This window comes from Ursus americanus, chromosome 23 (assembly GCF_024610735.1).
Source record: "Ursus americanus isolate L20-20 chromosome 23, mUrsAme1.1.p, whole genome shotgun sequence".
Taxonomy (NCBI): Eukaryota; Metazoa; Chordata; class Mammalia; order Carnivora; family Ursidae; genus Ursus; species Ursus americanus.
Genome location: NC_142149.1, coordinates 21,182,150 through 21,207,513, shown reverse-complemented (window position 1 = coordinate 21,207,513; position 25,364 = coordinate 21,182,150). Strand labels below are relative to the sequence as shown.

Genomic DNA, 25,364 nt, shown 5'->3' with positions numbered 1-25,364 from the left:
TGGGGTGTGGGGGTAGGCGGGGTGTTGACTCCTTATCGCCCAGCACGGGGCTGAGGAAGGGAAGCCCTGCCCCTGCTGGGTGGACAAACACAGGAACCTGAGCCCGGCCCTCCTCCGCCACAGGACGGAGCCCTCCCCGGGCCACCGCACATGGGATTCCAAGGAGAACATGCCGTTCCCTGCCTCCGAGGGACTCGGGCACTGACACCATTTGGACTCACGGGGACCCACAAAGATCTTTATTTACAAATGAGCTGAGGGGAACTTCCCTAGTGTGTTACAAAAATATAAATATACACACTCTGCACCTGCAAAGTTCCCAGAGGTACACCTACTGCTGGAGGGGGAGGCGGGCGAGGCAGGGCTGTAGGGCGCGAGGGCCCCGGGCTATGAGCCAGGCCGCACACACTCTTTAGGTGCTGGCAGCGGGCAGAGGAAATTATGAAAGAAATTGGGAGACGTCTTAGAGGTCAGATGTCAGGACAGGGGAATTATCTGGAAATGACATAGGGCTCTTACATCACGTGGATATGAGCAATGATGTCTCATCTTTCCTCACTGTTCCCTTCGGAGGCGCCTGGGGCTGCGGTCCCCCAGACGGCCCCTGCGGCCACTCCAAGCCTGTCAGAGCGCAGCAATGGCCTTGGCAGCCACCTGGCGGCCCAGGGACAGGCTGAGGTCCGTGATGGCCAGAACCACCTTGGGGCTGGACATGGCTGACACCTTCACCAGTTCTGACACCTGCCACAGACAGACAGACAGCTGATCGCTGGGGCTGCCCGGTAGTGGCTGCCACGTCCCGGGAGGAAGGAGGCCCTCCTACTCTGAGGGCTGTCCCTGAACCCCAGGCTCTGCTAAGACTGGCTGCCCCCACCTGAGCGAGAAGTGGGGACCGCCACGCCCAGGGGCGAAGCACTCACAGTGGTAAAGGGCATGAACTGCAGGATGCTGCCTCGGCTGCCCTGCTCCAGGCAGTCCACACACTCCTCCATGAACCACTGCACAAACTGCGTGTGCGGGCCGGCGGTCCGCGAGCCCAGGATGGAGGAAATGAGCAGGAACAGGTTGGCTGTGCGGAACGGGGGACAGTGAGCACTCCAAGAGAAGGGTCTGAGAAGCCGTTAGGCTGGGAGGTGGTGGCATCAAAAAGCAAAAAGAAATTAGGGCTCAGAGTGCCCCCCAAGGGGGGTGTGTGTCAAAAAGACGAAGTGTGAAAGGGAAGTAAGCCAGGGGGGAGAGGGACTGAATGGGGACCTGGGGGGACAGGAGGGCCAGCGGCTGGGAAGATGGAGAAGCGAGATGGGGACACTAACAGGGGTGAAGGGGCACCAAGAGGCCCCCCTCCAGCTGGCAAGGCCTCAGCCCTCCCACCCCCCAACCCTGGCTGGAGGGCAGTGGGAGGACTCACCCAGGACTCGGTTCAGTGGGTCTCTCATGTTAACCGTGTGCAGCTGGGAGGCTGACAGGGAGCTGCTCATGGAGCGGTCAGCTGTGGGGCCAAGCAGACGGAACCTGAGGCAAAGGCCCCCTACCCTCAAAACCTCCCTGCCCAGGGGACGCCCTCACCCATCAAGCGTGGAGGGCCTGCCCAGGAAGGTCCTGGATCCAGAGTCACAGAGGGTCCCTGAATACAGAGATCTCAGGGAGGTAAGAGAGAACATTTGGTGAGCACTGCCAGGTGCCAATCTGCAGGCTACACACAGATCAGGCCACATAAGCCTCACACCCCCACTTCACAGACAAAGAAACTGAGACTCAGATTTGCTGAGTAACCAGCCCAAGGTCGTAAGGTTTATGGGTGGCAGACGTAGCATCTTTCCTCTATTCAACTGCACAGTTGGTGCCCTAATGCCTAAAAGGCCTTAGAGAAACTTCTAGACTCAAAAGAAATTTCTGGAAACAGGAAAAATTAAATGCCACGGAAGAAGCCCTTGGCAGGGAGAGGTAATAACATCAAGGGGAGCCTGAGGGGGAGGGGTGCTCTTCAGGCAGGAAGAGTGGGGAGCAGCAGCATCCCAGGCCTCGGGGCCTGATTCAGGGGTAGGAAGGCCAGAGCTGGTGAGTCAATGGCACAGACTGTGCCCAGGGTAGTGAACTCACTTGTGGTGAGTAAAGGGTACGGAAGGGACTGTGGTGTGTCCGGGGATGGGCTGGGGTCTGGACAGAAGAGCCTTTCTTTTGAGAGGGATCCCCAGCAACCTCTGGTCTCTCCGCAGGCAGAAAACAGAGCAGCAGTGGGGGGCAGAACGGGACAAACTCCCACCACATGCCCTCTGACCAGCAAAGATGCCGGCGGCTAGGTTCTACGTGGAGCAGCTTTCCCAGGCGGGAGTCAGTTCCCAGGGAAGGAGGAACCACCCAGCCCAGTCTGCACGCTCACTGGGACTTGAGAGGATGTTGGCGTCCTCCTCGTTGGAGCTCAGCAGTCGCATCAGCTTTGAGGGCTGCATGTCATCCAAGGGGAAGAGACTGATGTAATCCTGGAGGACGAGAGGGTCACTGTTAGCCACCCCGGGCCCCCGAATTTCCCGTTACCAGGGAAGAGCGCTGGAGCTCACACAGGAGTGAGGCAGTCGGCTCCCACACGCCTCTGCCGGCAGCCCCGCGTGGCCAGCTGCCCTCAGCCTCGCACAGCCCCAGTGAGAGACCCCCTCGCACAGTCACCCTGCAGACGCTGGGCCACGGCCTGTGCCTGGGAAGGTGCCTCTTCGCCCAAAAGGCTCAGTAAATGCCTGCTGAGCACAAGAACGAGTGAACGGAGGGCTCCCCTACCTCGATGTCTTCACGGTGTCTCTTCTTTTGGCGGGAAGACGCCTGTCCCTTATGGGAGGAATAGGAACTCAGGGCACACCAGACGGCTAGCCTGGCAAAGGGTTCCAGGAAGAGAGGGTCAAGTCAGAGGGCCCCGGAGAAGGTTCTGGGCCGGCGCTGACTGGGCCCCAGCTGACAGGGCTTCCCCCACAGCCCGGCCTCCCCGCGCGGCCCTCGGTCAGCGAGCGGCACCCGGCACAGCGCTGTGGGGACCCGAGGCTCTGAGAGAACCCTACTTGGCGAGAGCGGTGCCGGGGGGGTCCATGAGGCTGTGCCACTTAGAGGAATCGGTGAGCAGCCCCGGCAGGATGTGGCCCAGCAGGACCAGAGTCACTTGCTGCATGTCCAGACAGAAGATGGAGTAGAGCAGCTCCACCGCCCGCAGCGTGTGCTCCTTCCGCGTCTCCTTCAACAGCTCCTGCGTGCGCAGCACAGGCACGTTTAGGGGCTGTGGGCTCCCGACACGGGGTTCCCTGGGCGGGCCCACGGGGCAGCCCCAGGTGCAGCTCCAGCCCTCACTCGGCATCAGCGTCTGGCCACCGCTCCCTGAGGAGGTGGCTCCCCCCAGAGCCCAGGGACCCCGAGACCAAGTCCTGCTGACCAGGCTGCGTGCAGGACTTTGGTCCTACCTGGTCTTTTCTCTGCTGTCTCCCTGAGTCTGAGGACACCTGCTCCCCCAGCCTTGATCTGGCTGCGGGTCTGCCCCCCCACCGCACCCCAGGTACCTTAACCAGGTTGTTGCAGAACCAGTAGACGCCGCCCATGTGCAGCAGGGTGTCGAAGATGTGGATGGAGCGGCTGTCCACCCATCCCTTCTCCAGCACCTTGGCAAACATGTCCGTTAGCACCTCCTTGATGGGTCGCTTGGGGGGCAGCAGGTTCCAGTAGGGCATGGTGTCCACGCCCGTGGACGGGAACTTGATCTGGGTGGCTGTCTGCTGCAGCACGTCAGCGCACATGTGCTCCAGGATCGAGCTCATGATCACCACCCTGGGGGACGGGGAGAGCACCTGACGTTCAGGTTCAGGCAAGAGTGGAGCAAACATCCAGGCTAGACTTTTCCCAGGACTTGGGTTACGGAAATCTTCCTGGGGAATTAACCCCATTCTAGGCTGAGGGAGGACACAAGAGGAAGTCACAACCCCCTAGCAGACCTGACCCCACCAGTCCTGCTTCTAGCAGGCCGCTCACCTGCTGGGCACAAAGCCTAAGGCCGGGGTGGGGGTGGCGGGGGGGGAAGCAGTTTGCTCCCCCCCACCAGGTTATTCCAGAGATATATTCATATTTTTCTCTCTGTCTCCAACTTCCCCCATCCCCCAGACCTAGCCCTGCCAATCCCTGGATGTAAATAAATATAATCACTTCCCTCTGGGCTGAGTGCTGGGGGGGGGGCTCCCCGCCCAGCCCTGGCCTCCTCCCAAAGTAAACTGTTACTTCCAGGACAGGGGCCCAAGGGCTGCACCACAAGACTCTTCCCGGCCTTGGGTAGCTGGGCAAACAGAAGCGTATATCCAGGAATTTTCTCCCGAACAGTCTGACTGAGTTAGCACTCAGACCCGGGTGTGAGTGCTCACTGTTCCTGGCACGCTGGGTGGCTCTGGGAAAGCCGCGGAGACTTTCAGCGCCACTCTGTCCACCTGCGTGATGCACCCACAGATTCCCACCATTCCTCACCCAGGGAGGAGTCAGGGTGCTTAGCATGGATTCTGTCAGAGCAAACCCTCCGGTACTTGTGGGCGGAAGGACGTGAGGGAAGAAGAGAGAAGGAAGCGAGGAAAAAGGTCACAACCTCACAGACCCTCTCCGACCACGTCTTGGGACGATGTTCCCACTTCGGCCCTCTGGGGCACCTTGCCGGGGAGCCTTCTCTCCCAGCTCACTGGTCGTGCATGCTCACTGCCTGGCAGTGCTATTCACAGCAGCCAAGAGGCAGAAACTACCCAAGTGTCCATCAACCGATGACCGGATAAACAAAACATGGCGCATGCACACAATGGAATATGATTCTGAAGGGAAATCCGACACAGGCTACGCCGTGGATGACCCTTGGGAACGTCATGCTGAGTGAGACACGCCAGGCACAGGGACAAACGCTGTATGTCCACTTACGCGGGCTACCTAAAGGAGTCAAACTCACAGAAACAGAAAGTAGAATGGCGGTTACCAGAAGCTGAGGGAGGGAAAAAGGGGTGAGTTGTTACTTAATGGGTACGAAGCCTCAGATTTACAAGATGAAAAGGTTCTGGAGATCTGTTTCACAACCACGGGAATACCTCACACCGCTGAGCTATATACTTAGAAACAGTTAAGACAGTAAATGCTATGTCTTTTTTACCACAATTTAAAAAAGAAAGTTAGTGGATGGGGGAGTGAACCGACACCACTGAACTCAACACAGATGAAGTCGCCAGGGAGGTCCTCCAAGTCTCTGAGAAGTCAAGGCAGCAAAATGTCCCGAGAGAGAGAGAGGCAGGTGGGAGGATGACAAGGGTGGGAAGGCCCAAGGTTCAGAGTTCTACGGATGGGCTCCGTGCCTAGACCGTGCCACAGCTGAGACAACCACTCTGATCTTCTGGTGAGCTAGTTCTCCAGAACTTGAGCTCTTTGAAGACAGGCATCAGAGCAATTCGGGGTCTGTGTTTCTGGGACACAGCAGGTGCTGGGTCCTAAACATTCCTGGCACAGAGACAGACACTCCATGTTGCTGAGTCAGTGCGTGAACACGTAAATAAGAATGTGAGTGAGTGAGCGAGCAGCATGTCTGGGAAACGTTAAGAGAAAAGGGGGATACAGGTTACTGGAGGCGCTGCCTTCTCACAACAGGCCGACAGCGTTCCAGAAGGGAGGGGGTGGGTTACTGACCTCTCATTGTAGAACTGCAGAGTGTTCTCACTATACAGCGGCCCAGCCAGCTGGCGGATCATCTGCAGGGACTTCTCACGCTCATCCAGCCCCAGCATCCGCACATGGGCCACAAGCCAAGCCACCGCACACACCGCCAGACTGCACACCTTCCCCTTGATGTTATCTGTGATTTTCTGGGGGGAGGGGAAAGGGTGACTGAGGCTACTATCTCCCCCTCCCTGCCCATCACTTTCCCCGGCCTCCATGGGCAGCTAAGTTTAGCAGGTGGCATCCTGGACCACATCCCATACCTCTTTCCACCCCAAATATGCTTTGCCCAAAGTCACCTGGGTGGGAGGGAGGGGCTAAGCCTATGATTACAAGGAAGATCAACAACCGAGCCTGAGCTCCTGGATTTAAGGGTCTTCTCCTTCTTAGAAAGCGTAACGAGCTAGCAAACACTGGCTCTGTGTCTCAGGGAAGAGAGAAGGCTGCTGGAAAGGCGGGGCTACCTGGATGGACTCGAAGGCCAGGACCCCATTCTCCCAGGCATTGAGGATCTCCAAGATGGCTGCTGAAATGCTGAGACAGGCTTCATGCCACTTCATCTGCCTACGAGGGGGTGGGGATAGGAGAAAAATCACCAGGGGGGAGTGTGGGATGGGCTGAGACAGAGGGTCTTGGTCTGCCCCCACCGCCACCCTTGGAGCGGACACACGGCCACTGACACCAGCTTCATCTCCGAGGAGTTGTTGAGCAAGGCCACCAAGGACTCCACTTTGGTGGAGTCAGGCCAGAAGCAGGGGTGGTCAGGGTTCAGGATTTTGCCCTCCTCGGGCATGCAAGTCTGCATCCACGTCTCAAAGAAGGGCACCTGTGCTCCTGTGCTCGACTCAGACAGAATCACCTAGGAAAGGAAGGGAGTGTCAGCAGCCAGTGCCCTGTGCCTCAGTTTCCCACCCCACTGCTTCTTTCCAGCCTGAAGACTAAAGTGGTCAAAGGGAGAAAGACGGGGGCTATGCTGCCACCTAGTGGTGAGTGTGGATGTGGCACTGAAGGATTCGGATGTGACCCAGGGGGCATCTATGCACTGGCCAGGGGTGGGGGCACATGCGTTCTGCAACTAGCAGAACTAACTGGCTTAGGAGACCACTGGTCATTTCTTTTCCCTTCTCCCCGCCCCTAATGCCGGTGCCCCTAATCCTGACTGCTCTCCTCTCACTCACCTCTGAGCCATAGGTCTGGGCCACGTGGCACAACATGAGGAAGGAGATGTCGAAGAGCAAGGCGCGAACGGAGGCTGCTTTGGCTACGGAAAACAAGGAGGCTGACCCCACAGCCCCGAACAGGGCCCAGAGCCCTTGCTCTGAATCGGGATGGGATCAGGATTTGCCTCAAGGAAGGTCAGTGACCAACTGGCTGCTTCAAAGCTCTAAGGCTCAGAATCCTTTTCTTGAGTCTCAACTGGAACATCATTCCTTCCGTGGGATCTAAGACTCCTCATACCCTCCTTCTTCCCAGTACCCAACCAAATCATAAAGGGCGACGGTAAGAGACAGAGGTGGTTTTGGAAGAATCCTTTTCCTAGCATTCCCCTTTCAAGGCTCCCCAAAAGCTTCAGTCAGTCATTGCTCAGGGGAGAAAACAGCCTCCCCAGGAGAAGCAACAGGCCCTCTGCCCTCCCCTGTTCTCTCCCTCCACCATCCTGCCCGCAGTGCTGGGTCTACGGGTGCACAGAGCTGACCTACCGAGTTCTTCATTGCCGTGTGTCGTGAATTCATTCAAACTGGGGGAGGAATTGAGACAGGTCACAGCAAGCAGGGCAAGGGGTCAGGGGGCTACACTTGTCCAAAAAGGCAGTCACTAGAGTCTGAATTAGGGGTTAAACTTAAAATGAACACTACCGCTACACAGGAGACAATGCTTTCTATTTTTAAAAGATTTCCAAGACAGGGATGCCTGGAAAGCGTCTGCCTTTGGCTTGGGTCATGATCTCAGGATCCTCGGATCAAGTCCCACATCAGGCTTCTTGCTCAGCGGGGAGCCTGCTTCTCCCTCTGCCTGCTGCTCCCCCTGCTTGAGCTCTCTCTCTCTCTCTGACAAATAAATAAATAAAATCTTAAAAAAAATGATTTCCAAGGCCCAGAGAATGGCTCACTGGATGGAACAAAGTTCTATATATCAAATTCCAGGTCAACCAAAAAAGTCAACAGTGTTTGAGAGCCCCTTATTGACAACTGGACGAACCCAAAACCCCCCACATCCGCCATTCGATGCCTCCCATCTCATCAAACAGATCCACGTCATGAGCGCTGGACGTCCAGAGACCTGACCCCTCCCCCAGCTTCTTCAACTGGGACGCTCTGGCTTGCCCTGGGCGTCTCCAGGGAGACCCAGACCCCAGTGCCTTGCCCCTCTTCTGCTACCTCCTCCTTCAGACCTGCCTCCCCGGTCCTGGACAGGGGCTCAGCCTTCCTTACTTGATGAATTTCCGGGCGAAGGATTTAAGCTTCCCAGTGGCAGCAGCAGCGGCCAGCAGCAGATCCAGACTCTTCCCGGACAGCATGTGGCCCAGGACTCCTAGCAGGCCCTCTGGGGACTTGGAGTGGTCTGCATCCATCGTCTGGGAACACAACAGGAAATCAAGTCCTGAAGAACAACTGAAGACCCCCCCTCAGATACAGCCTAACCGCAGCTTCCCTCTCCACATGTCCCCATTAAATGGCATACCACAACCTACAATTCAATCTATATTTTTCTGACTCCCATCTGGAAAAACATTCCCAAAATCTATCCTTGCTCTCTGATCCATCCCTCTCAACTAAACTGCGATCATGGCGGGGGGCGGGGGTGAGATTCTCCCCTGCTTCTGCGGGAGCAGGTGAAAGCCCCTACCTCAGTGCCTGCTTCCAAGTAACGCTCAACAAATGTGAGTTTTCAATGGCAGCTTCCCTGCCTTGCCTGTTTCTCTACTTCCAAAGGAACTACTTATAAGAGCCAGAAGACAGAGAGCTCTACGGCCTCGGTTTATTTACCTGGAAGTAGAGGCAAAAGTGGAAAAGAGGAAGAGATGGCGCTGGAGGCAAGGGAAGGGCACGCTCACCTTGAGGATGTTTGTGACAGTGGGCTCCGCCCGAAGGATCAGCCCAGGATTGGGCTGGATGTTGGCGTTTTCTCCTGATTTCAGCTGCGGGGCGTGCTCCCGGTCCGCTGCGCTGTGGCCAGAAGCCATTCGCCAAGAGAAGGGAAAAGAAATAGAGATTAGTTCCCGCTGTGCTCCCTAGTCCGGCCCCAGAAGCAGAGGCCCAGGGAAGGTGGGGAGCACAGGAGAACCTCTCGGGTTGGGGTGACGTTTATGAAAGCATAGCCACAGTCACTATTGCTCCAGTTTCTCACTGATCGTTACCTCGATTTTGAAAGTCCACTTGAGATTAAAGGAAGATTTAGCATTTTTACTTGGCTCACAGAGGAGGGTGGGAATTCAAGTGCAGCACCTACGGGTGCAGAACCCTGGTGTCTGCGGTTCCTGGTAACCCCAGGCATGGCCCCAGGCACCTGGACGGGGGAGGGGGGGGCGGGGGTGGGGTGGGGAGAGGGCACCCAGCGGTCCAGACCAGACATGAGGGAAGGAGGGCAAGCGGCCCCTCGGCCAGCCCAAGGGAGCTCACGCTTACCGCTTGGCCATGAGGTTGGTCACACTGGCTTCGGACAGAAGCCCCTGCTTGCTACATTCTTGGAGTAGGAATTTTGTACAGTCACAGCTGTGAGGGAAAAGATAATGAGCGGCCTGGGCACACGGCAGGGATTATTGGGGAGTGGGAACAATAGGCCCCTGCCTGGTCCCTCCTTCAGGATGAAGAATGTTTTGAGTGCCTGAGGGATGGTAGACGGGCTTGGGCACTCGGCAATGACAGGGCTACTGCCTCCTGCCCCCTGCCAAGGGGAACGAACCAGGTGACAGGCCCCTGAGGTCTGTCTAGCACAGAGGAGCAGGGCAAGAGCCCAGAACACCTTCGAGTAGAGCGAGGGCGAGCGGGGCAGTTCGTACTTGCAGCGCTGGTCAGCTTTGTCCAGCAAGGGTGTGAGCTTCAGCAGGAACTCAAAAGCACAGCTGACGTCCTCGGTGAAGTCCTACAAAGAACCAGGAGCTGCCCTCTGGCTTCTAGGCCCTCCACTCCTCCCATAGCTTGTGACGCAGGCTCACAAGGACACCCCACCGGATATATACCCCGACAAGCCTCTCACACCCACCACTGGCTTCCAGGGACATGACGGGGAGGAGTGTAGAGGACCAGTGCTCTACACTGGCCCTGGTCACCTTGGGCCACCTCACGTCCTGCGTGGCCTGGCCGCCTCTATCCGGAGAACAGGTGTGCAAGCGTGGACGCACACGGATGTTCAGGTGCGCTCACATTTCCAGCCTGCACCCAAATGCAAGGACGCAAGGCTGACCCTTCCCCTGCCCCTGTGTCTCCCTCGCCCTTGTGGAAACAAGGATTCGCCAACTCCCATGCACCCCCCCAATGTCATTTCTCCAAATTACCTTGTCCCCATGACAGTATTTCTTTAACTTCACCAAAACCTGTGGGATCTAGAGAGTGAGGCAAGAGGAGAAACAGGAAGATCACTTTCTTCTTTCACCCAGAACTGAAGGCATCCCCTCCATCTCCCTGCTCCGAGCAGAGAGACAGGAACCCTCCCACCCTGGAAACGAAAGCACTCTCAGGGCCAGATTAGAAAGCTGGCAGGCATCCAAGTGTCCGGTGCCCGATGCCTACAGGACACAGGGACCCCTCACTTCTGCTGGCTCCACAAGGAATCGCCATAAGCCAAAGGAACCCTGATTCGAGGACCAGGGCCACTTCCCCGGCTCCCATAACTGCCCTGCGCCAATCTGGCTGATGACTGAGCTAAACGGCACCTGTGTGCTAAGAGATGGCAGGCGCCTGCCAAGTCGGCTAAATATAGCCCCGGGACTTTCAGAGAAAAGACTCGATGGGAACTTGCGCTGGGGGACCTGGCAGGCTGCGGACAATGCCGGTGGGGAGAAATGCGGGACAAAGATCCTGGGTGTCGCTGCTTTTCTTGAGAACCACTGCTAGACCGGGTGCTCTGTTGCTCCCATGTCCCGGGTACCTTGAGGAAGGTGAAAGCTGTCCACTTGAGCTCCTCCGTACCCTCGGGAGACTCGATAAGCCCCACGAAGCAAGCTTTCCAGATCTCCAGGACAAAAAGCGGGGTGGGAATATGCTGTGGGATGATCGGAGAGTGAAGCCTAAGAGGGTGCCCATCCCCCTGCATCTTTTGAAGGCCCCAGGGTGGGGGGAAGGCGGGGGCGGTCGGGCGAGCTCAGAGACGGTGCAGGACAGGTGAGAAGCAGGGATGTCACGTGAAATGGCACCACCCTGCCTGACAGGGATCCACTTTCCACCACGAATCAGGAGAATCCCCCTTTCTCCCAAGAAGTACCAGAAGAATCCTCCCCACTGCCCCACGTGGCCAGGCCGCCATGTGGACAGAGCGGCCACTCTGGGCCCCCCACCTGCATGCGCTTCACCATCATCAACTGTTCCACCAGGGGCTGTGTCTCGCCTGTCAGGTTCATGGTGCCCTCGAGCAGGACCACCGCGTGGACTGTGGGGTAGCCGGTCTTGTGCAGCTGCTCCGAGTGCACAGCCAGCATTGTGGGGATGCTGAAGGGAACAGACACGCGGGGCACAGTGTGGGGCGCCAGGAAGTGGAGGGCAGGTGAGAGCAGAGGGGCGGAGGCCAGGGGCCACAACTCCCCAGCCACACGCAGAGCCTTTCCTCTCTCCCACCACCCCCATCAGCCTGGGAGCCCTGTACCTCCTGATGAGCGTGCCACACTGCTCAGCCTGGCTCCGGAGCTGGGGGTTGCTGAGACTGGCCAGGGTCTCCCCAAGCTTCAAGAGAGAATGCTCAATGGCAGTCCAGGAGGCTGGTGGAGAAGAGGAAATGCAGACACACGATGGGAAACAGAGGAGAGGAAGACACTGGCCCTGAGCTCCTCAGCTTTGGCTCCCCTGGGTCCTCAAAACCACATATGAAGGCTTCCCCTGAGGATGACATGGAGGCCAGGGGCCTGAGGGCAGCATGCACTGTTTCTAGAAGGGGGGTGAGCACTAACAGTGAAGGCCCTAGAAACTATCCCCAGAGGCCTGCCTTCTAGGGGATGCACGTAGCCGACTTCAGAGCCCAGGTGCGGCCCAACACAGGCAGTGGCAGAGAGAGGAACAGCAGGGTGGAGTCCAGTGGCTGGAACGGGGAGGCGGCCACAAATCGCATCAGGAGTGGTCAGCCTTGCAAGTGGCCACCAGTCTTTACGGCTGTCAAGCTAGATTCCTAACCAGCCTCCTGGGCTCACCCCTGCCTCGCCCTGCCGAGGCCTCTGCTCTCACCACTCACCCCCTCTGCAGGCGCCCCCGCTTGGCTCATTCATCGCCACCTCTCAAACTCACTCTCCTCAAGCCTTTGTTCAAGCCCGGATCCTTCAACAACTCACCCAACTGGTCCAACCCACTGACCTCTCCTCCTAAATGCTTGAACTCATGGTTTATACTGCATTATTTTGCACTTAATTATGAGTCACTTATCCTAGTTACAACTCCAGAGGGTCAAATAATGAATACTGGCACCAACTAGCCGTTAACCTCCATGTGGCATGGGGAAGAAACAAAAAGACAAGACCTGAGATCCATTAAAATTAAGTTAAATATCCATTTACTTTTCAAGCCACTAAACATTTGTCAGGGGCTTGAGATAGGTAAGACGCTGTCAACATAGCCCATTTTTACAGAGGGGTCATTTATCTGGACTTTTGACAGGCAATAAAACATACTTTGGGAAGTAACTAATACACTAATCCTAATAATAAATTCTCCAAACAGGTCCTGAAGACCTGGGTGTGACCCATTCTAGCATTCTTGTTACTACAGAATAAGAGATCCTTAGGCGGTCTCAAGCCACTACAAGACCGTGGCCTTGGGCCCCACATCCAGAAACACCAGAGTCTCCCCTCCCACCGGGTGATCTGTCTCCTCTCAGGCTCTGGAGGGTTCCAATATTTCACATCTGCACTTGAGTCAAGGGATGCATGATCCAACAGGCCTGACAGCAGACAGGTACCATGTTTAAAGGGACGTGTCAGGCAACACTCAAACACAAGAGTCATGTGCTTTCAGATGAGGAGTGTGGAGACAAACACAAGGATGGATGGTGTGCTTCTCTCGTCCTCTAATTTCTTCCATGTATATTACATACTGGTCTTGCTCCCCACTAGCATGTATGCTTATTGAGAGCAGGGACCCTGCCACATGCTCCTTTCGTAGCCCCCCACCCCCCTCCCCCAGCACTTGGCACAGTGCTGGGCATACAATAATGCTCAGTAAATACCTGTTGGTTGATTGGCTCGGGTGCCACCCTGCCCAAGTCCCTGGGATGTATGCAATGCTTATGGGGAGAAAAAAAAGGAAGTGGGATGATTTCAGATCCTCCTGGAAAGAAGTGGGATGGCATCCTGCCTCTCCCCTCTGAATTAAAGAACCGACTATGGGAACAGTGGCAGGTGGGGCTCAGGGGAACCAGGGGGACATACAGGCCTCCTCTAGTTTGGCGATGTGGAGCAGGGCGCGGTTCTTGGTGCTGCTGAGGGTCTTCTCGAGGCGCAGCAGGCACATGGCAAGCTGCTTCTCCCCAGCGGCTGGAGTGCCGGCCTCCAGCCCCTCCCGCAGCCGCTCTGCAGAGGCTGCAGTACAGCGCAGTAGCCAGTGGAGGGCGCTGAGAAGGGCCCGGCACAGCCCGATGCACTCCTCGGCTTTGCCGTGACAGCTACCAGGAAAGGATGCAAAATCTGTCTTGGCTCCAAAGGCTGAAATATGACCCACACCAATGTTCCCCAGAGTGCCTGGCACGCCCCTACTAGGGAAGAGAGCTGGGAAGCTAGCAAAGTCCTAGGGAAGACAGCCCGATCAGCTTCCACCGGACAAGATTTCAAAAAAGCCACTCCAAAGAGAAAAAGCCTTTTGTCCTAGGGGATGAAGAAGAGGATGGGGGTGGGTGGGTGCAGATGAGCAAGTGGGAAGAAGCGCAGGAACCCACTGAGCTGGTGTCAGTCTGTGGGCTAGGAGCTTCTCCCTTATGCTAAGATAATGCTGCCAGGTTAGGAGCTCCGCCATTACCTCAGTCGGTCACAAAACATGTCCATGATGTCCAGCAAAGCCTGGACACACAAGTCCCGGGAAAAGTCATCAAACTGTGGAAAGAACAGTGACAATGCTACAGAACATCCCAGTCGACCTCTGGTCTCCCACATGAGGCCGATGGCATAGTCAGGACGCCTGCTCATCTTTCCTCCGACCTCAGGTTTCAGACTCGGCATTCTTTCAACATTGGAAACTGGCTCCTCATTGCCAGCCCCTACTTCCCGGGATCCCCCTCCCTCCAACAGAACGCAGCAATGCCAGCTAGAGGCATCACGTGCTGCCTGTCCAGCCTCAGAGTTCGCACGATCAGAGCAGGCAAGGAGGTGGGGTCCCATCTGTAACTACCAACTCCCTGCCACCCTGCCCTCCACCTAGCTCGTGAGTGGCTATGGTCATACCTTACTGATTGCTGTGAGGACAGAGGAGTAGGACACCATCTGGAGGGAAAGAAGAAAGAGAGAGTTCAGACTAGTGTCGCACAGCTGACAGGATCGAATACTGACACTTAAAGGTTCTGCAGCTCTCCAAAAACCTCAACCCTTTCAAAAGGCCTTCCTCAGCCCATTAAAAGAGAGGCATTGTCCCCATTCCTGCTCCTATCGGAATCACCGTAAATGACATCATCAGCACACGCCCACTGAGAAGATGAAGGTGGCCATTCAAAGGTGCCGAGTTCCATGTTCACATGCCACTCACTGTCCACCATATACAAGGTTCAAATACTGCTACTCGGCAGACGAACGGCCAGGAATGAGGTTATGTTGTTCTACTCCTACAAGTTCTATAAAGAGTACTTTTATTTGGACAAGAAATGGAGACGAACAAACATTCCCTGCAATGAACAGGTAGCAGCTGCCCCCTGAAATAGGTAGGGAATTTCATTATACACTCTCACTGATTCTCTAGGACTTACTCTCTAGGACTTCTCCAGGACACCTTCTCTGACCAACCCCAACCTCCCACCCAAAGCCGAAATTCTTCCCCATGTGCTCCAAGTAATCGCCTTATACCCCTCACAATACAGTGGGTGCCTGCTGCCCCCATCAAACTAGGAGCTCCTTGAGGACAAGGATGCTTTTACTCAGTGACCACCACGAACTTGCTGAGAATGTCTGTAGAATGAGTAAGGAAAGACACACCCTGGATCAGCATTTCTCGAAGTAGCTTCCAAGGTTGCACTGTTCCATAGGGAAGCCATTAGCCACATGTGGCTGTTTAAATTTAAATTAAATAAAATTTAAAATTCAGTTCCTTCCCTCTGCAGGGCATGGGAGTTAAACATTTTCTCTTAAAACAGGACAATGTTACAAGAGTAAGAGATTCTTACTTGTATATAGGCTTAACCTGCTGAAAACAGGTCCCTGCTGTACAGATTTTTCATAGCCAATTTAGCTCTTTTAGTCCATCCAAAAAATATAAGTATTTTTTCGAATGCCAGGTACAGGCTTTTTGGTTAAGACCTCGTTTTTTAAATTGCCTTAAGTATAAATAGTAATCTTGGAGTGTCTTTAGTTTGTCATTTGGGCTGCCATCGAGGAAAAAGAAATCAGATTGGTTTCCTCAGCCTGCCTTCATGCTGTAGTATTTTTAGCCCACTGTTTGCTTTGTCTCAATAAAAGCTTCCTAATGTCAAAAAAAAATAAAAAAATAAAAAATAAAATTCAGTTCCTTCGTCAGACTAGCCACACTGCAGGTGCTCAACAGCTACTGTATCGGGCAGCACAGACACAGAGCATTTCTGTTATTGTAGCAATTTCTATTGCATGATGTTATTCTAAAGATTCCCCAAGATGTTAAGAAATTTTACACACACACAAACACACACACACACACACACACACAGCTTCTGTGTGATATGAATTTGAGAAACCACAGAATAAATATAGAGTTTTCTTTACTCTAGGGTATCTCTAAATCATAATATGCGTGTGTACAATGAAAACATCTAAGATAAATGGAGACATAGTAAGCAATACTTTTCAAGCTTATTTGACTAAGGGAAATCCTACCTGAACTGTGAGCTCCCTGGGAGAAGAAATAGTGGTGAATTTATATCTATTTCTCTAGAACCTAGCCTGGGCCTAGCACGTAGTAGGTCCTCGGTAAGTCTTTACTGCTTTGGATTGATGAATTCTCGGAACTAGCATTCTGAAAAAATTGAACTTTAAAAATAAATCTCTATTAGTAAAACATATTCATCACCACCATAAGATTGGAGATGTAGTTCAAAAGAAATAAGGTGTCCTGAATGAAATTAAAACCTATGGAAAGTCTCTTAAGTTGTCATATTTTTAAAAAATAAATACAGCATGCTGATAAAATATGAGTAATAGCTTAGAAAGTAGTTACATTTATATACTCCACATCAGTGGCAAAATACACCAAAATAAAAAAGTAGAATACAATGATAGAAACTGTCAGGATAATCACCAGACTCGTGGGTTGTCTTCCTTAGAGGAACAAAGATTTCCAAAGATTTCAGGAGAAAGCACAGTCAGCCTCAATGGCCTTAGTATGGTGAATTTTACATGCATGGCAATGTCTTCTGTGTATAATTTCTCCATCATGTGAACAGAGTGCTCTCTGTTCAGACACTTTTAACTAGTATTCTTGAATAAACAAGAGCAAAACACACAGAGGACTTAAATACGCAATTAGTGTTTAGCGCCACGCTCGGCAAGATGTTCTGTGAAGCCATAGCTGGTGTCTGATGGTGATCAGAAAGTTGGGAGCCTGCCTGGGCAGGATGACCATAACGTTCCAGGCGAGGGTTTGTTTATTTATAACTGATGTCCCCATAGCAAGAGCTTGGCAGAGAGCTGAACCTTGCTGGATACCAACCTGAAGGGGGAGCTGGATGTTCCCACTGAAACTGACCCCAAACTACCAGAACAGAACCCCCCACCCCAATTCTGTCTGTTCTGAGGGATGCTGTATGTTCTAATGTATTTCTGATCTCCAAATTCAGAATTCCGTCCAGTAAGTCTTTGCTAACAGTATCAATAAAGCACTGCTACTCTTGAGACCTAAAAATACTTTCCACATGGCGAACCGTTTGAACTGTTTTTCACGGCAGGATTTAACCTATTTCACTCTTAATATATCTATCAACACAGGAGTTCTAAGCTACCACCAGCCCCGGAGGCTGGAGCCCCTCTATGTGGCCCACTGCACACCTGGCTAGCCCGACTGACCTGCGGCTGCTCTCTCCTCTCCTGTCTCTTGATATTCAACACCCCCGACTACTCCTAAGTGCCCTCTATGTGCAAGCACTGGACCGAAGAGCCTCTTGACTCTGAAGGGAGAAGCAGTGACTAATTTTGCATAGCACTTTGCAAGCACAGAAGCTCCTGCATATACATTTAGTTCCCTCCCTCTGTTACTTCAGCCTTGCTCTCCCCCTTGCCTTCCCATCAGTGTTTACACATCTCGAGATCTTCTATCTTTAAGAGAACTTCCCGCAGACCCCCCCCCATTTCCAATGAACCACCACGCTCTCTCTCTTGCTCTCACAGACATGCCTTCTGTGCGCTCGTTGTCTCTACCTCCCCACCTTCCGTTCACAATTCAACCCACCCCAATCACTTGTGTCCTTACCACTGCAGGAATCTCCGGGGTAGGCTCATCAACACACTGCTTGTCAAACCCCACGGATACTTCTCAGTTCCCATCTCACGGACCTCTCAGCAGCACCCAACACCAGGAAACGCTTCCTCATTCTTCCATCCTCTCCTCCCCCGGCTGCTCTCGATACCACTCTCTCTTGCTCCTCTTCCCACCTCACTGACCTCTTCTTTTCACACTCTTACGAGGAATCCTTTTCATACGTGTGTTCCCTACATATGATTGGCTCCTCGGGGATTTGGCTTGGGTCATTTCTTTTGCTTACTCTCCACCTTCTCCGGACACTCTCGTCCATGCCCACAGCTTCCATTACCATCCGCAGTCGACAACTCCGAAATCAACAGCACCAGTCTAGGCCTCTTCTTCTAAGTTCGGACATATATGTTCAACTGCCTACCAAGTGTCTTCTCTTTGATAGCTCACACAGGCACCTTACTTAACAAGGCCAAAATCAGGGGCGCCTGGGTGGCTCAGTTGGTCAAGCATCCAACCCCTGATTTCAGCTGAGGTCATGATCTCATGGTGGTGGGATCAGGCCCACACTGGGCTCTGTGCTCAGCTGGGAGTCTGCTTGAGATTCTCTCTCTCTTCCTTCTGGCCCTCCCCCTGCAAGTACTCTAGCTCTCGCTCTAAAATAAATCTTAAAAAAAAAAAAATGTGTGTGTATACACACACACACACACACACACACACACACACACAAGAAAACTATTTTAAAAAAAAAAAAGGCCAGGGGCACCTGGGTGGTGCTGTTGGTTGAGTGTCAGACTCTTGCTTTTGGCTCAGGTCATGATCTCAGGATCGTGAGATTGAGCCCTGCGTCAGGCTCCACGCTTGGCATGGAGTCACCTTGGAACTCTCTCTCCCTCTCCCTCTGCCCCTCCCCACCGTGCTTGCTCTCTCTCTCAAATAAATAAATAAATCTTAAAAGAAAAAAAAAAAACGGCCGAAATCAATGTCCTCTCCACCCCTCAGCTGCACCCCAACCGTAACAATGGCCCTACCCTTCTCCCAATGTCTCCTTATCATCCCATCAGCCATGATTACTTTCTCTAGCCCATGCCCCTCATCCTGGTAACCACCAAACCCTCACATTTGCCACCTCCTGAACGGTTCTGGAATTCGTCTTCTTCTCTGCTGCCACTGCCTATGCTAATATCGTCTCTTACCTGAATCACTGCAACAGCCTAAATCAGGGGTTGGAAAACCATGGCTCACAAGCCAAATTGGACCCATCACCTTTTTTGTAAATAAAGTTTCATCGGAGGGCACCTGGGTGGCTCAGTCAGTTAAGCATCTGGCAGCTCAGGTCATGATCCTGGTCCTGGGATCAAGCCCCATATTGGGCTCCCTGCTTAGCGGGCTCCCTGCTTAGTAAGGAATCTGCTTCTCCCTCTCCCTCTGCCCCTCCCCCTGCTCCTTCTCTCCCTCTCTCTTGCTCACTTTCAATCTCTCAAACAAATAAAATCTTTTTTTTTTTAAATAATCAAGTTTCATCAGAACACAGGCATGTCCACTTACTTATATACTATCTATATCTGCTTTAAAACTATAATGACAGAATAACGGTGACAGAGACCACATGGCCTGGAAAATGGAAAGTATTTATTATCTGATCCTTGGCAAAAAAAAAAAAAAAAGAAAAGAAAAAAAAAAAAGCCTGGGGTGAGAGGCTGGCTCAGTAGAAAAGCATGTGACTCTTCATCTCAGGGTCATGAGTTTGAGCCCCACGATGGGTGCACAGATTACTTAAATAAATAAATAAACTTTAAAAATATATATATATATGCCTGATTAAATGGTCTCCCTGCCTTCTGTCTTACCTGCCTTCAACTCATTCCTCAAACTACCACCAGAGTGATCTTTTTTTTTTTTTTTTTTTTTTTTAAGATTTTATTTATTTATTTGACAGAGATAGAGACAGCCAGCGAGAGAGGGAACACAAGCAGGGGGAGTGGGAGAGGAAGAAGCAGGCTCCCAGTGGAAGAGCCTGATGTGGGGCTCGATCCCATAACGCCGGGATCACGCCCTGAGCCGAAGGCAGACGCCCAACCGCTGCGCCACCCAGGCGCCCCCAGAGTGATCTTTCTAAAATTAATCCACAAATTCCCCAAATGCACAAAGTCAAGGAAATCTCCATCAAAATATAATTGGATTTTTAGGGGCGCCTGGGTGGCTCAGTCGTTAAGTGTCTGCCTTCGGCTCAGGGCGTGATCCCGGTGTTACGGGATCGAGCCCCACATCAGGCTCCTCTGCTGGGAGCCTGCTTCTTCCTCTCCCACTCCCCCTGCTTGTATTCCCTCTCTCACTGGCTGTCTCTCTCCCTGTCAAATAAATAAATAAAATATTTAAAAATATATATATATAATTGGATTTTTAAAAAAGCATCTGACAAGTTGATTCTAAAATTTGGAAAAGAAAACACCTGAAAACAGCCAAGAAATTTTTGAAAAATAAAACAACTAAGGGAAGACTTGCCTAACCAGACACCAAATATACTATAAAAGTAAAGTAATAAAACAGTAAAGCACTAGTGTAAGTAGAGACAAATGTATCAATGAACTAAACTAAAATATCAAGAAATAGACCTTTGTCTGTAAGAGAATTTAGGATACGGATGAATGGCCTATTCAATAAAGGCAGCTGAGGCAACTGTCCATCTATTTGGAAAAAACAAATAAATTTGGATCTCTTCCTCACACCGCAATAAATTCTAAATGGATGAAGCAAAATAAATACAAAAAATAAAAGTGAAGTTTTGGCAGAAATTGGAGAACGTATTTTGATCCACGGAGCAGGGAAACCCTTAAGCAAGACAAAAGCCATATAGGAAAAAATGGTTAAATCTGACAACAAAAACATTAAAAAGGTCTGCATGCTAAGAAAATAACACCAGGGGCACCTGGGTGGCTCAGTGGGTTAAGCGTCTGCCTTCCGCTTCGGTCATAACCCCAGGGTCCTGGGATCCAGCCCCTACTCAGACTCCTTGATCAGCGGGGAGCCTGCTTTCCCTCTCCGTCTGCCTGCCACTGCCCCTGCTTGTAAACGCGCTCTCGCTCTCTCTCTCAAACAAATAAAATCTTTTTTAAAAAAAAAGAAAAGAAAATCAGAAAGTTAAAAAAAAGTGACCAAGCATTTCAAACATAAATAACAGATAAGGATTACAAGATCAATTATATTAAGACACTTAAAAATTAGTAAGAATTTTTCTTGGGGTGATGAAAATGTTCTCAGTTGATGTGGGAGTGGTTGCACAACTCTGAAAATACTACAATTCAGTAAACTGTATACTTGAAATGGGTAAATTGTATAGTATGTGATTTATATCTCAATAAAGCTTTTACAATAAAAAAAAAAACCAAAAGAAAAACGGGCAAATGATATGCGTAAGCAATTCCCAGAAAATATACAGAGAACAAATAAACATATAAAAAAATGCTCAAGATCACAGTTATAGAAGTACAAATTATAATGTGATGTAATTTTTTGCCTTCTGGAAAGGAATTTTAAAAAATTCTATCGAGCATTCAAAAGGTATTGGGAAACACTGTCAAACACCACGGAGGGGGTGTAAACTAATACCATGCTTTCTGGAGGGCAATTCGCAGGATGTATTGCAATTGAGTATGTGGGAATTCTTTCTTTATCGTTTTTTTAGAGGAAGGGGAAGGGGCAGAAGGACAAGGAGAGAGAATCTTAAGCAGGCTCCACGCCCAGTGCGGAGCCTGATTTCGGGCACGACCTCACAACCTTGAGATCATGACCTGGGCCAAAATCGAGTCAGATGCGTAACTAACTGAGCGACCCAGGCGCCCCGAATATGTGGGAATTCTTTAAATTAGCAATTCCATTTCTAGGTATCTATACTAGGGAAACATTCCCAGAAGTGCAGACAAGTAAGTATAAGAACATTCAATGAGGGGCGCCTGGGTGGCTCGGTCAATTAAACGTCTGACTTCGGGTCAGGTCATGATCTCAGGGTCCTGGAATTGAATCCCATGTTGGGCTCCCCACTCAGCGGGAATCTGCTGGTCCCTCTGCCCCTCCCCCTGATCGTGCTCTCTCTCTCTCTCAAATAAATAAATAAAATCTTAAAAAAAAAAAAAAGTCCACGAAAACAATGAGTATAACGATAAAAAATTAAAAACCTATATGACAGTACATATGAAACATTATGCAGCAGTTAAAAAGAACAAAGTAGATGAACATGTGTTCACATGGAAAGCGGACGTAGGCCAAGAGGAAAGAGGAAGTGCAAGAACTACATGCCACTTGAGGGATACTACTCAGCGATGTACAGAGAATCAACTGATGACATACACAAGCACATAGATAAATCTGAAAACCATTCATTTTTTTAAAGACCTATTTATTTATTTGAGAAAGAGAGAATGAGAGCACAGCAGGGAGGGGCAGAGGGAGAGAGAGTCCCAGGCAGACTCTGCACTGAGCCCAGAGCCTGACACGGGGCTCCATCCCACGACCCTGAGAGCACAGACCTAGTCAACACCAAGAGTCGGATGCTTAACCGACTGCACCACCCAGACGTCCCTCAAAAACATTTATGTTACACAAAAGAAGACAGAGTATACAGTGTTTGCTATATGATTCCATTTCTATGAAATCCGAATATAGACAAGACTAATCTCCAGTGACAGAAAACATTTAGTGGTTATAGGAGGATGGGCTAGAAAGGGGCACAAGAGAACTTTCTGGGAGAATAGAAATGTTCTGTATCTTATTTTGAATGTGAGTGACATGGGTATATACAACTGCTAAAACTCACTGAAATATCTCCACACACACACACACACACACATAAATCCTACCACACCATTCCTCCACTTAAAACTCTTTAAACGATTACTTGTCACCCTAGAATAAAGTCCAAACTCTAGCATCACTCACAGGCCTCCCGATCTCTCTCTAAACCAGTCTCCTTTTTGAAGTGCTAGCCCAGCAGTTCTCAAAATATGGTCCAGGAACCCCTGGAGTCTGTGAGGTTAAAACTCTTTTTTAAATACTGCTAAGATGTTATTTGCCTTTTCTACTCTCATTCTCCCACAACAGTATGTGGAATGTCCCAGAGGCTCCATGACATGTGAATCATATAATTAAATGTGTCAACAATTGGAATATCTGTGTAACTCAGTAACAGATATTTTCCACATGACCAATTCATGATATTATAAAATCATGCATGAGTAAAAGATCTGTTCAAGTGCAAGAGAGAAACCAATGGATTTTAATGTAACAGAGTATAAGAAGTTCATTGAGGGGCGCCTGGCTGGCTCAGCTGGTAGAGCATGTGACTCTTGATCTCAGGGTCGTGAGTTCAAGCCCCACGTTGGGTGTAGAGCTTACTTAAAAAAATAATTAATTAACCAATTAATTTTTTTAAGTTCATTGATGTAGTTCCAATCACCTGTTGAATATGTGTGTCAATGAATATCCAGTTATCTGAAAAGCTTATTAACATTCTCGGCCCTTCTCAAACTAAAACTCTGATGTGTGAGGACAGATTTTCTTCATACACTTCAACCAAAATAGCCTACTGCAACAATTGAATGCAGAAGCAGATATGAGAATTCAGCTGTCTTCTATTAAAGCATTAAAGAGATTTGCAAAAACGTAAAACAATGCCACTTTCCTCACTAGCTTTTTTGTTTTGGAAAATATGGTTTTCATTAAAATGTTATTTGTATTAACATGCAATATAACAGGCTTTGTTTAATAGACTTTACTTTTTGTTACTTTTAAATAAATAAGTTCATAAATATTTTTTAAATTTCTCAGTTTTCGTTTCTAAAATGGTAAATATGGATAGATGTAACACATATAAACAAAAGCTTTGTGGGAGTCTCAATAGTTTTTAAGAGCATAAAAGTGTCCTGAGACCAAAACTACTGCTCTAACCATACAAATTATTTTCAGTTCCTAAACAACATGTGATTTTTGCCTCCCAGCCTTTACATATGCTTTTCTTTCTGCTTTGTACCCTCTCACCAATTTGCCTGGCTAACTCCTGTTAACAATAAGGTTTTGGTTTAAACATCACTTTCTCCAGAAAGCCTTCCCTGATTGCTCAAGACTGAATTCCGTGCCTCTCTCATGTACTCCCCTAGTACTGCCTTAACATACATCATAAACCCATCCTGCGACCGACTGCTTATTTTCATGTCTGTTATTACCCACTAAATTCCTTGTGTGCTGGGATCAGGTCTTTCTCACAGCTATATCCCCGGGGTCTACACCACGATCTGACACATTCATGAATATTTATTGATAGACTAAGTTAATGTAACATTCATCACAACCAATGAAGTATTATTATTTTCACAAGAAAACTGAGGCTCGGAGAAGTGTTGTGTTCAAACAAATTCCCCTAGCAAGTGTGAGCTGACAACTGTACTCCAAGTCTTTTATCTTCAAATCCTCACTCTCTGGAATAGGTGGGGCAGTTTACCTGGGAACTAATGGCATACTTCAGGTAGGACAGGATGAGAGGATTGGGGGAAGGTCCAATCATGGCTTGCTCCAGGAGTGCTTCTGCAAGGGGAATAACAAAGGAAGACTGAGTGGTTACAACTTTTCTGGGTTTAGCCCTCCCATCCTTCCTTCCTTCCTCACTCAAGACCTGCTAGGTTGAGAATGTCCCAGGTGGCTCCTTTGGGAAAGAATTTCTTCATGTTGATTGCCCACTGGTAGTCACTCCATCGCTCCTTCCAGGCTTGCAAAATGGCTTGCTTCAAGTTCACTACCTTCATGATTTCACTCTGAGAAGGGACCGGTGGCAGTCAGCTCTGAGGTGGAAAAAAACTAAGCTAAGAAAAGGGGAGAGGAGATTCTGAAGGAAAGAACAGAGGAGGGCCGAGTTGAATGAAACGGATATAGGAAAATTTAAGGGAGGCGGAGGAATTAGATAGAAAAAAATGGGGAAGAGGACAAGGAAGGGATTCTGTCAGGTTCCTTCCTCCTGAATCATCCTTCCTTCAACTGGAGAGGGTGGCAAGGGGTTAAGCCTAGCCCGATTGCCTAATTAAGCCCTCAGCTCTGGCCGCGTCCCTCAGCCCCTACCACCCCAAATCCAGAGTTTTTTTTCTCCATTTCCTCCACCGTCCCCACCCTTGAAACTGTAATTCTCTATTTCCTTTTCATCCACCACCTCCCCAATTTTAAGCCTACCGTACAAGCTACTTCTAGAGCCTAGGTATCGCCATCTTGACACTTATCAAAGAGCTTAACTTCTATTGGCTGGGAGTAACAAACATGATTCAATAAGAATGCACCAAGAGACAGGCCGCTCCGCGATGTCTTCTGGGAATTGTAGTTCGTTGGATTGGGCTAGCGAGGAAGCTAAGGGACTAAGCTAGGCAGCCCGCATTGTTTCTCTCCTTTGGAGAAGCACCTGTATGAGCTGAAGCGTCAGAGACTCAGGGGACAGAGGAAGCGGAGAGCTCTGGAAAGACCGTTGGCTAGCAGGAGTCGCCCAAAGACGTCACTGTCCACCAGGCATTTAAATGATATTCTGACACCCTTTCATTACGTGCTGGTTACCAGGCACAGCAGGGGTGTGGCGTTCGTTCAGCAACACATGTTCCTCTTTCTTGACCTTTTTTTTTTCTTTTTTCCTTCCCCCCCACGTGTGTGTGTGTGTGTGTGTGTGTGTGTGTGTGTGTGTGTGTGGTGTGCTCCTACACCCCTGGGTTCACCGGAGCTCTTATTTCCACATCTGTATTCCAAAGGCTACACTGGGGCTTGACCAGTTGCACACACATCACCATTTAACCCCCAAATTTGGCAGTCCTCCCAGAATCTCCTGGCCCTGCATAGTGCTTGAAAATGGGGAGAAGTAAGGAGGAA

At 50.6% G+C, this 25,364-nt stretch overlaps 1 protein-coding gene and 1 non-coding gene across 5 annotated transcripts; both read right to left on the bottom strand.

Annotated features, from left to right (window-relative positions):
- Positions 1 to 224: 224 nt before the first annotated feature.
- MED24 (mediator complex subunit 24) lies at positions 225 to 24,762 on the bottom strand. Of its 4 annotated transcripts, none has more exons than XM_045781607.2 (27): positions 24,687 to 24,762; positions 24,139 to 24,304; positions 23,968 to 24,050; positions 14,276 to 14,314; positions 13,854 to 13,927; positions 13,271 to 13,503; positions 13,069 to 13,125; positions 11,503 to 11,614; positions 11,198 to 11,348; positions 10,792 to 10,905; positions 10,199 to 10,246; positions 9,704 to 9,786; positions 9,330 to 9,416; positions 8,759 to 8,870; positions 8,136 to 8,278; positions 7,404 to 7,441; positions 6,882 to 6,964; positions 6,384 to 6,562; positions 6,168 to 6,267; positions 5,674 to 5,849; positions 3,537 to 3,801; positions 3,048 to 3,229; positions 2,773 to 2,863; positions 2,381 to 2,480; positions 1,409 to 1,489; positions 921 to 1,069; positions 225 to 741 (listed from the first exon to the last, which is right to left on the bottom strand). In XM_045781607.2, exons 2-27 carry the CDS (start codon positions 24,266 to 24,268, stop codon positions 625 to 627), a joined length of 3,027 nt encoding a protein of 1,008 aa, XP_045637563.1. In that variant the 5' UTR covers positions 24,269 to 24,304; positions 24,687 to 24,762; the 3' UTR covers positions 225 to 624. The 4 variants fall into 4 exon arrangements, with proteins under 4 accessions (XP_045637563.1, XP_045637565.1, XP_045637566.1 ...); XM_045781609.2 differs by having other exon boundaries at positions 24,139 to 24,348; positions 24,687 to 24,752; XM_045781610.2 differs by having other exon boundaries at positions 24,139 to 24,325; positions 24,687 to 24,738.
- On the bottom strand, positions 7,044 to 7,147 carry LOC123781968 (small nucleolar RNA SNORD124). The gene has a single exon (XR_006776845.1). It is a non-coding gene; the product is annotated as a small nucleolar RNA SNORD124 (small nucleolar RNA).
- Positions 24,763 to 25,364: the final 602 nt, after the last annotated feature.

What these genes read in the sequence shown, in the direction of transcription:
- MED24 (XM_045781607.2), bottom strand. Translation starts at nt 24,268, where the DNA reads ATGAAGGTAGTGAACTTGAAGCAAGCCATTTTGCAAGCCTGGAAGGAG. An exon ending in TCCTCACAGCAATCAGTAAG is followed by an intron (nt 13,928 to 14,275) that starts GTATGACCATAG and finishes TTCTTTCCACAG; the next exon opens with TTTGATGACTTTTCCCGGGA. An exon ending in CTGTCACAAACATCCTCAAG is followed by an intron (nt 8,279 to 8,758) that starts GTGAGCGTGCCC and finishes TTGTGTTCCCAG; the next exon opens with ACGATGGATGCAGACCACTC.